Raw genomic sequence first — 10,986 nt, forward strand, 5'->3', positions numbered from 1 at the left:
TGTCAGAAGCCATACAGATAGATGTGCAATACACATGTCTGTGCAACAGTGCACCCAGAGGACCAGGATGTAATGCAGCAGCTTTGTGACTTACATAATTGATTTATTATTTACAAAAAAGAAAAAAAAAAGTGAAAAAGTTTGTTTACATCTTTGGAATGTTGAAATTGAGCGAAAGTAACATGCTCATTCAGTGGTTGGCAAGGATTCTGTGATGCTTAATGCACATTGAAGCTTTAAATAAACCAATGGCCTGTGAATGAATCGTGTCAAAGTCTCACATTCAAAACATCTTATTAACCGGAATTAGATGTTTTTTTTTGCTTTAATGGTACATGTCATGGGTGGATGAAATGGGCAGCACACTGCGGTGGTAGGGGATTCCGTGGATGGGGCTCATTCCTGTGTGACGTAGGGTCTCCACCTTTCCAAACTGGCGCAGATGGAAGAGAAAGGTGAGCTTTCGTGTCATAGTCCTGAGTGCCAAGAAAGATGTAAGAATCTCTGCAAGCAGGAAGATGAGGTAGAGGAAGTGGACGGCTCTCTCCAGAGGCAGGATGATAATTCCTTCATCGGTCACAAAGAACAGCAACACTGGCAGCTGGAACGTGAAAGACAGCAGCCAGAATGCTGCAAGCTCTGGCACCTGATGGCAGGGAAGGAAGGAGGGAGAATTTGGTCTGGTGCATACAGACAATGCAGAGATAGAGCAGTAAGCCATCAAGTGATTTGGTTGCAGCCACATGAAAGTACAGATACACATGCAGCTGCATGCCCAAACATACACACAACAGCTCAATGGCCAGTTATAGCCAAGAAAATAGCGGTTTATACAAGCAGGTAGAATACTTAAGCAGTTATTCCATAAAAGAGCTCTGTGTTGAGCTTTAAGAGTATATGTTGGTTTGATTTACCTTTTCTTTTAGGTTGCCAATGTAGCCCAGATAAAGCCGGATCACTTCAATTAATGTGACCAGGACCATGCCGGTTATGAGCAGAGCCTGGTAGTACCCAGGAAGATAGTAGTACTGAAACAGAAGCAGAGATGTAACGTGGGTCAGTCAGTGCACTTATCACGTTTTGTTTACATCTGAGGGGGTTACATAGAAGTGTTTTGTTACACCACTAGAGGGTGCCACAATCTAAGCTTTCTAATTGAACTCCTGATTTAATATCTGCAACTTTTGAGTACGAAAGGCAAACTCACAAAATGTTTGACTCTGTTCACATTTGTTTTATTGACTACATAGTGATTGTACTATCTTTTATATATGCAGGGTCAATAAACTACATCTGATAAAGGAGTCAGCTATCATACATATGCTCCATCTGTCTAACTAAAAATCTAACAATAAAAAGCACTTTTGCATCATTTGTCCTTGTTTTGCAACAAGTGATCCTTTTAAGATGTAAAAAACATAAATTACTTAGTCTATCAAAATGCTTTATGAGCATAATTTATACCTGTGATTACTGTTATTTTTTTTTTAAATTCTCAATATTGCTTTGCGAATTTATAAATGTCAATAAGGACCACTATTTGCCTCTGCACGACTAACCTTTACTTCCAACATGAACACAGCAGAGAACCACCAACAAGGAAAGTAAAACATGTTGAAGTACAGGAGCATTTGAAGGGGCAGGTGAGACACCAGCTCATTGACCACTGAAATGCAAAAAAATAAATCAAATTCAGTTAGAAACATCGGCAAGAGCCAAAAGTTTATGAAGACACAATAAACTAATGTAATATTTTATTATACGACAGCAGTGGATACTTGAAGCTTTTGAAGCTCAACCTCTTAAATTAGTCATGTGGGCATAGTTTGAAGTCCAATCTTGGTATATAATAGGTGCTAAGTTTGGTAAATATTGCAGGAAATAAAAAATAATACAATGATAAAACATCCAGAATAAAGGGACAATGTGAAAGATATGAATAAGCTGTTTACAAGCTAAAATTTACTCGACCTGGTTGACATGCTACATACATGTTTTGGGTCTGTAATAAGAAACTGGAGCACCTGAAGAATGCCAGAACAGTCTCACCAGAAAAAATATATAAAATACATTTGTCTGTGAGATGATTAGGTTGTAACCAATAAGATTTTTTTTTACTTCTAACTTTGTATCATGTTTCAAGTCGACCAAAACATGTACATTATTGCTAACCCTAACCATATACTGTACCCCTAATGCTTTATCCTAACCATTCGCTGTTGGGAGCACAGCATCAAAGTAAGGAATCAGGAGTGGGCGGGAGGTAGACACATGCAATAATTGTATAAAATGTTGCATAGAATGAGTCTCCAGCTGGTGATCTATTGTGAGAGGGTTTATAGATCAGCACCATGTTGATACTTACAGACAATTGTGACCAAATAAACAGAAAACTAAATGTAAGCTGCATCTGTACAGGAAAGACAGTAAGAAAAATGTAGTAGTTGTATCATTTTTTAGCTTTTCTTTTGAAAAGCACAGTGGACAGTGGACCCATGTTACTGTGTCACATTCTCTCATAAGATCAAGTTGAGAAAGCTCCTGTTAGCTCTGGGAAAATGTCAGGGGTGTGGCTTGGAATAAACCACAAAAGAATGTGTTTGATATTGTAGACTGTTTTCCGTTTCTATTATTTCAAATACCACACTACCTTCTTGGTAAACTCTTATATAAGATGATACCGGGGCGCGTGCCTAAGTAAAAAGTGTCAATGGAGGATGTGCAAACTCCATTGCCCCTTCGTGCTGCCCACTCAGAAGAATGTTTTGCCAAAAGATTAAAAATTATGGAAAGCTTAATATTGCCTATAGTGTGTCGTATGTCACTGTTCAGTTTTGAAATTCGAATTTATAAACATCAGGATTCTTCTTGTAACTTTCTGATTTGCAGTAGCACAGGGAGTGGCCTGTTTACAAACTGCATGAGAAAGGTTTGACCCAGAGTGGGTGTAATGTTAAACTGATGAAAGATAAAATCATCCAAATCATACAGAACCACATGAGATGTCAACACAAGATGTTGCCTGCAGGACAGTAGGCTATGAGGAAAAGAAAGGGACAAGTGAGCATCAACTGGGATCATAAATTCATCAATTTTGGAGGGATCTTTCTCTCTTTTTACCCATTGAAGTAAGCATGTCAGCATTTCTAAAAAAGCCCGATGAGTCCTCCACAAAGACACAGCTTCACAGCTCATAGCAGGCCTAATGTTACCCATCCCCTAAACACACTTAACATTTTAGCTCTGGAACCATGTTGCTAAGTAAAATATGAAAACCACAGTGAATACGAAACCCTTGCTTGCACAAATATCCAGCCTTGCCACCTGAATCATCTCTTACAATGCTTGCTTCTGTGTAATGCAAACACTAAGAGTGGTTCACAACAATAATTATACAGGAGATATCTAGAAAAAAGAAAGGAAAATAACCACCTTATCAAACTTTTCTCAAACTGTCAAATTGCAGAAGAGTAATTATAATGCAACAAGGTTTTGTAGCAGTAGGCTGCAATCAAGTATCAGCTTTAGTGGAGCTGAAAGCAGCACATTTATGACTGACATAAATAAATGAATCAGAGATATGGAAAAATAAAACATTTCAAGTCCAACTAAGTTCCAGCATTAGTATTTGTAAGATATTCTAGATGTCAAATCGTTTCAAATGAAGAATTTTTCAAGTTAACTCTCAAATACTTACAGAATGCAAGTGATTTATTGAGAAAATGCAGAATAGCTGATAACTCCTGTTATCAAATTTCATCTGTTTCAGTTGTATCTACTTGTATGTACTCTATGTTCTCACTCTACTTTATCAAAATGGATTCTACACTCTACAATACCAAAATAGTCTAACAGACCAGATGCATCCTCCTGCTCCCTGGTGAAGTCACTGTCCGCTGTCCTGTTGTTTGTGAACAGAGAGCCACCCATATAGGCCAGGCCCATCTGCAGGTTCTCTGGTACGGGTGAGTAGAACACAGGCATTGTGGGAAGAGCTGGTGACCATGACCGAGTCAAAAAGTCAGCAAGTGTGATGGTCCAAAAATTGTGTTTGTGTTTTAGTGTCAGCTACTAATCCTTGTTGTCCTCAGTTACACAAATGTACAGTTGCAGACACACAGAGACTCTAGTGGGTATACAAAGATAAATGCTAGCAGACACTAGTACTAATCAGATTACAGTGAGGGAGGCGGGCTAAGGATTAGGTTCAAACAGCAGCATGGCAGTTTGTCAGTTAGAGGCCGTACATGATTGTGATGGCTGCATCTACAGCAACACAAATGTGGTAATGTACATCAAACATCCCAACTGCAATACAGTATAATATAGAACATCACACTTATATATTCTTAACATTTAGGACTTGATTTACAGAGCAATGTACAATTGGTTTTGGTTTGGAATTTATTTATTTACATGGACATGACTCCGTATACTAAAATAAATGCGCACATTTTGTTACTCAGTAATAAACGAGAGGAGAGGTGTTTTCTCCTTCCAGGGTGTTGACATGGAGCAAATGTGAGTTACCAGCTGAGTTACCTCAGCTAAAGCTGCTCCAGACCCCTGGTTGACAAAGGGGTGGGGCAGGCCTATGTACTGAAACCAAGAAATTGGACCATATTGGAAATTAAGGGGGGGAGGGGTGTCTGTGTTAGCTTTAGTTAGGTTTTTAGTGTGTTCTACCTCTTTATTTTTGTGGGTTGATCAGCCAGCATTTAAGTTTGCCTTTTGTCTCACTTTAGGAAGGTCAGTTTGTTTGAGTTAGTGTCTTGTTTTGTTACCAGTTTTTTTTGTGTAAACTTTGGTTACTTTGGCCTCTTTTATGGGCCTCTTTTCTTGCTGTTACTTTTTTTTGGTTGAATAAAACACCCTTGTTGGACTTTAACCTGTGCCTTATGGTCCTTTCACTGTCCATCACAATGATGCACAGTGAAACTACAGCTTAGTAAAGTCTTTGGAGATGGAATAGGGAAAAAATGTAAAGCTGAATTTGTGCTCATATTTTTCTCTGTTAGCTTTAAATAAAAAACAAACATATGCTAGTAATTAGTAGCTTACATTAAACAGGCATATCAAATTGTGTTTTCTTAAGGTACTTTATTGGAACATAGAAAGTAAGTAATATGGCACATTAATGACTAACACCCTGAACACTGCAGCCAATCAGCAAGTTTTCAGATTGGCGCCTGGCCCATTGCTTTGGCCTTGAAGCACCTTTCGTCATGAATGAGACTGAGTTGCAGAGGCAGAGTATGGCCACAAGGTGTCATCATAACTCATCCCTGGGGGCGTGCAGGGGGAAGTGCTGGAACTCCTCTGGCACCTCTTCCCCTTTCTGGGACCTCTTGTAGAAACCGAGTGAGTCCAACAGGCTGCTGATCTCCTCTGCCTTCATTTTCTTCACAGGGACAGTCTGATGTTTCAGGAAGCACACACAAGAGTCCAGACGTGTTATCATCAGGACACAGAGCAGGAAGTTTGTGTTGTACATTAGTTTAACAAGACATTGAATCATCAAAATTAGAAAAGACAAAAATCACTGGAAAAAACGTTTTAAAAACTATGCAAGGACACACCAAAGTGTGAGAGGGGTTTATTTACACAGAACAATAGTGGTTCTTTGTGGATTTAGGCCGGCACTAAAGAAATTCCTAATAAAGGGTTTCAGTGGAAATTTTTATTGCCTCATACTGGGATGATAACAAGTAATGGAGCTTTGCCACAGAAACAGTGAGTAGCAATTTCAGGGCAAGCTCTGTTCCAAATCATAGCAGAATTCATATCAACTGCCATGTTTCAGAAAGAAAACATCACTTTGCTTGCAGAAATCCTCATTGAAATGCTTTATCTCGCTCCTTGAAAGCTGTCTGCCTAAGTTACTTGGTATCTGCGCACTACATCTATCTGCCCTGAAATTCTGGCACTCCCTGTCTCAGGGTAGATGAGTGAAAGATGCATGAGCTCACAACTCACCTTTACAACTTCGTCCTTCTCATCATAGAATATCAGACGGGGATTCTTCTCCTCCGATGAGTCATATTCCAAGTTGTGGCTGCACAGGAAAGAGGAAGATCAAAGGAAACAACAGATAGGCAGTGGAGAGAAGAATAAAATACAGCCATCTGTTGTGCTTATTTTTAGACTTACTTTAAATTATTTCAACTTGAGAGACCAGAGATTTGGAAAGCTCACAAAGCTGGCATTGGATTTCACAACTTGAAAGGAGCGCAGTTTTGTTTATAACATTGGGTATGAGAAATCATAGTTGTTTTTGTAGGTGGGTCAGGTCCCATCAAGAAGGCTGAAGAACATGACAATAGCAAAAGGATACTATAAAGCCCAGCGTTCCAACAGAAAGTGATGGAGCTCAGGCAATTTCTTTATGCCTCATCCGACCACACTGGGAGCCTGCAGGGAGGACAACAGACAGCTTTTTAACAGCATTGTGCATGCAAGCTTTTTGTGCTATCAAAAGTGTCAGAAATGAGTTTCATATCTCAGCAGAATGCAAACTGACATGTCAGTAAACAACTCATGACTCTCTTACTCATTTTGCTCGCTGAAAGCCATTTCTGTCTCCTGTCTTGTATATTTACAGTGGACATGACAAGCCATCTAGATGACATTTGAAAGTTATCCGTGTTGGACTGATTTCTGTCTGAACTCACCAGTAGTTTACCTCGGGCTATAATCGGCTTTTCCTCAACCGCTGTGTCATTGTTGGTTTCAGATGCCCTAACAGCAAGTGCAAGAGTGAGCACCAAGAAGGCCCACATATTTTTAATCATATATTTGTATCCTTGAGTGCTTTTGCCTGCACTATAAGCAACAATAGGTAACCCTTTAATCCACTTGGCCAGGTTCTCAGGGTGGACAAGACCAATAAACATTCACATGGGGGGAGTTTTTGCTCACCTGGGCTGAGTTACTTTACTTGTTTTTGTAAGTTTTATGTCAAACATTATTTAAAGAACTGGACTGCTGATTTTGCCACTTGATGCACATAAATGGAGTGTTGCAACTAAAGTCTTGGTTATTAGTCTGTTTTTGATTTTTGCAAAGCCGTGCAAAGGCTCCTGGCTTTGGAAATTTATAGTCTCTTCCACATCAGATGTCACTGGGAGTCCACAGAATCCACAGAACATCTGCACTCTTATCATCATTTCCCATACAGAATATTTTCACCACTGGGAACCAGCCACATGCTGAAAACCAAACTTAAGTTACAGCCTATTTGAACTGTGGATATCTTAATTTCTTCCTTTTCCCGAATTGAATTGAAAATCCTGTTTGAAAAGTGAACATAAAAGAACGGGATTTGGGATTTATGAACCCCAATTTAAACTCGTACGTTTATCAATCTTGCTGTAATTTTATCTTATTTATTTATCTAGCTTTACTGTTATAAAGAAAATCACCTCAAATGTTGTGTAATTAAACCACCATTCAATGAGCTTTTTAATGAGCTCATCATTGGATAATGCTGTTTATCTTAGGGTGTTTTTGTCAAATTTTAAGACCTAGTAATGATTTCCTTTTTGTCCTGATACATTAAACCTTAGAAATGAAATAAAGTGCTCTTTCTTTTTCACAGTCACATAATAGCATATCAGCACCTTTTGATCTGACATAGCAAATGTGTGAATGCCTATTCACTTAAAGTAGCCCCAACAACATTGGTACCCACCAGTTTGAACTGGTGTAAATAGTCCAGTATAGACTCATCTTTTATCTCTGATTACTTCCATTTTTTTGGGCTAAGCTAAACTAATGTTTATATCTTTTAGCTCTCAAGTTTCATCAAATTTCTTGTTTTAAGAGACACTTGTATATATGCACTCTATCTATCTGTCTATAAATTTTGCTGCCCAAAGCACTGGCTTTATCTAGATATAAGCAAATAATGATAAGCTACCAGTCTTTCTTTTACTTTCCCTCTTTTATGTCTTTGCCATACTGCTGCAGTTTCGTGTTTAACTGCAATAAGTTCTCTCTATGAAGTCAGACCTTGAGACAGCATAGCACATTTGCTCCGTGTCAACACCCTGGAAGGAGAAAACACCTCTCCCCTAGTTTATTAAAATGCTCTGTGTTGTCAAAAAGCAAATTCATTAGGTCACCACAAGAGGGTGGTAACAACCGCATGTAAACTTGCTGGCAGTTTGGCGGGTAAAATGTACGTCCAATTTCTAGCCACAGACAGTTATGTGTCCAACAAAAATAAACCATTCCTGCCTGGAATGCTGAAGCAAAACCATCTTGCTATCTCTATCTTTTCCAGACACAGAGCTCTACAGTTTGGGAGCCCTAAACTCTGCGTGTACTATTTGGGATTATGTGTCAAAAGGCTGTAAAATAGTCCCCCTTTTTAAAAGGGTTTCCTTCCCTTGGCAGCCGTTGTAAATCTGTAGGCTTGTCCTCTTCCCTTTCTGGAGTTTCACGTTTACATCTTTGTCTCTTTATGTTCCTGTCCTCTCGCTCACAATGCAAGTTCAGCATAAATCAATTTACATAGTTGATGTAGAAAGGAAGAAGCTGACGGTATGAGAGAGAGAGGACAAAACACAATGAGCTGTGGGGGTGGGGTGAGTTTATATGTGTGGATGCATGCCATATGTGTTCACAATCAGCATGTTTCAGCTTACATCATGTGACATCTGCCAAAAAGGGGATGTTGTTATTATTATCAATGTGCTGACAAAGGGAAAACACAGTCATTTACAACCAGACGGCTCTGGAGTTGAGACACAGATGATGAAAAAATTCCCAAAGTTTGTACTGAAACACTTTTTCCAGCAGGAGTTTTGTAAATTGCAACACTTGCAGCTGGAAAAAGATCAAACGCTTAAACACTTCACTTAGAGCCTGCTTGCTTTAGAGAGCTTGTTATAAAGAGACACACTTCCTGTTTCTCCAAAGCACCGGATGCTGCCCACCAGCCAGCGGGATGTTAGTTTGTGTGGCTCTTTTACTGTGATATTTTTTGTGAAAAAAAATATTTCAACTGCATCTACTGCTGTGTCTGAGGGCTGGCTTTTAATTGTATGCTCAAGCATAAACAGCAAAAAGAAATAGAAAAATGTACTTTCAGTTAGCTGCAGGTTTTTCTGTGTGTGTGGGCCTGTCTGGATCCTCTGGATCTGGATCTGTCTGGATCCTCAGGGCAGCTGGTAAGAAACCCTATTGCATGTCTGCCTGCTGTGCTCCCGTCTGCTAATAAAAAAAAGAGGCAGCGCTGAGGTAAGCGGCTACATTGAGGACTCTTAATAAGAGTAAAATGGCCCAGTATACTATACAGTAAATGGATATTACCATGGCAAAGATTAGGTTTGACATGCACAATATTTGCTCTTCTTGGAAATCGAATTATCAAAACATAAAATGTGCAGTCTAACATTCGACATTCAGGCTAGCATTAATTATGTTTGAAAAATATACAAACTCTAGTTGTTGTGAGAGCAGCTGCATGTGAATTTCAAAACCGACGCTCATGAAGGTACGGTCGTGTTGTAAAAAGAATGTATTTTAGTCCTAACCATGATGTTTTCCAACCCCAAATAAGTGAAAACATTGGCTAAACCCAAGCAGGAAGTGATTAACTTTTGTTGGAACATGTTGTATTTGCTTGACAACCAGCAAAATATTATCAACAAGGGCGACAGTGGTGTTTGATTATGACCTTTTTTAACCCTAACCAATTGATGACATTGCCTAAACCCAATCATGAAAAGACAAAGATGTTTTAATAAAAGTGTGGTCTTCTGAACATAAGTCTCCTTATTAGATTTATTTTAAGGACTTGGCAGAAGATGCGTCTTCAGGGACAGGGACGAGGACATTTCACTGCAAATTATTGTCTGTGTTTAACTAACTTCAGACCTTTCATTATTGTTGTAAATGCCATCTGGCTCATTAGAAGGGATTGGACAAATCTGGATGCATAAACACAAATAATGACCCCTTACAAAAATATCTTTACATAAAGAAAGTTAACTCCACTGACCAATGAAAAGACCCTAAACCGCTCCTTGTAAAACTGTCTAATTTTTCTTGAGTAAGTCAGCGTGATCCCTCATACACTGCTCTGTGTCTGACCCTGACTTCTGACCTCCCTTGTGGGTGGAAAATCAAAAGAGAGTTTTCCTGTGGTGGTCACCAACATATCAGATTGCTAAAGCAACAACAAACAACACACTCCTGCCCTCGGTTGTAACACAGCAGAACCCAAACTGTGATTAGTGCTGAGAGCACATTTACAAGAATTCTGCAGCGACAGCTTTCAGCGTGGTATGTGAGTCAAGTAGAAATAGTTTCGCTAACAATGATTCAAGTATTTGTGTACTTCAGTGGAGAATGGAATAAGGTGAAAGATGGTAGCAACAAAATGTGGGGAAAGGTGGGAATGGGGCAAGGGTGGTGGAGGGAATTGCACAGATGGATATCCAGTTGCTGGCCACATTAGAGAAGCCAAGGGGCTAACAGACAGCAAGGACTGCTCCCTCCCTCTAATCTGTGTCTGGGTAATCAGAAACACATGGCTCCCCATAATGACTCTAGTGTTGTACTGTGAAATAGAACAAGCCTGAGGGTCATCTACATATATTCCACAGGTGTGTATACACACTACCACAAAGACAGAGTCATTTAAAATCTATAGTTCTCTTTGCATGCCAGAGCACTGCAACAAACACTATCCTGGCATCCCCTATAGAAAAGGTGTCCACTTTTTTAGGTAGTTTTTCATGATAAGCAAAATGAGGACATAAAGTTTAAGTTACAGGTTTTAGCACTGGAGTGAAAGTTTGCATCTCAGATAACAAAGCTGTTGTAAGCTACAGTTTGCCGGTCACAGACTGGACTGATTGTCGGGACAGCTGGGGTTCAGTGCATAAAAACATAAGCCTACTTATTTTTCTTGTGTTTTGGCAGACACGTTGGGTCTTGTGATCATTTTCCATCCCAATATCTCTCTTTCTGCTGCTC

The 10,986-nt window shown here is 39.4% G+C and overlaps 2 protein-coding genes across 2 annotated transcripts; both read right to left on the minus strand.

Moving 5' to 3' along the window:
* Positions 1–325: 325 nt before the first annotated feature.
* Positions 326–3,984, minus strand: LOC140309007 (transmembrane protein 17A). Its single transcript, XM_072386847.1, has 4 exons — positions 3,858–3,984; positions 1,560–1,666; positions 915–1,028; positions 326–646 (listed from the first exon to the last, which is right to left on the minus strand). Exons 1-4 carry the CDS (start codon positions 3,982–3,984, stop codon positions 326–328), a joined length of 669 nt encoding a protein of 222 aa, XP_072242948.1.
* A 1,096-nt stretch (positions 3,985–5,080) lies between these two features.
* On the minus strand, positions 5,081–6,941 carry selenoe (selenoprotein e). Its single transcript, XM_072386926.1, has 5 exons — positions 6,919–6,941; positions 6,672–6,817; positions 6,335–6,411; positions 5,977–6,055; positions 5,081–5,416 (listed from the first exon to the last, which is right to left on the minus strand). The coding sequence occupies exons 2-5, from the start codon at positions 6,789–6,791 to the stop codon at positions 5,273–5,275; spliced, it is 420 nt and encodes a 139-aa protein (XP_072243027.1). The 5' UTR covers positions 6,792–6,817; positions 6,919–6,941; the 3' UTR covers positions 5,081–5,272.
* Between the last annotated feature and the right edge of the window lie 4,045 nt (positions 6,942–10,986).

Source organism: Leuresthes tenuis, unplaced genomic scaffold (assembly GCF_036924035.1).
Source record: "Leuresthes tenuis unplaced genomic scaffold, fLeuTen1.0.hap1 SCAF_6, whole genome shotgun sequence".
In the NCBI taxonomy this organism is placed as follows: domain Eukaryota; kingdom Metazoa; phylum Chordata; class Actinopteri; order Atheriniformes; family Atherinopsidae; genus Leuresthes; species Leuresthes tenuis.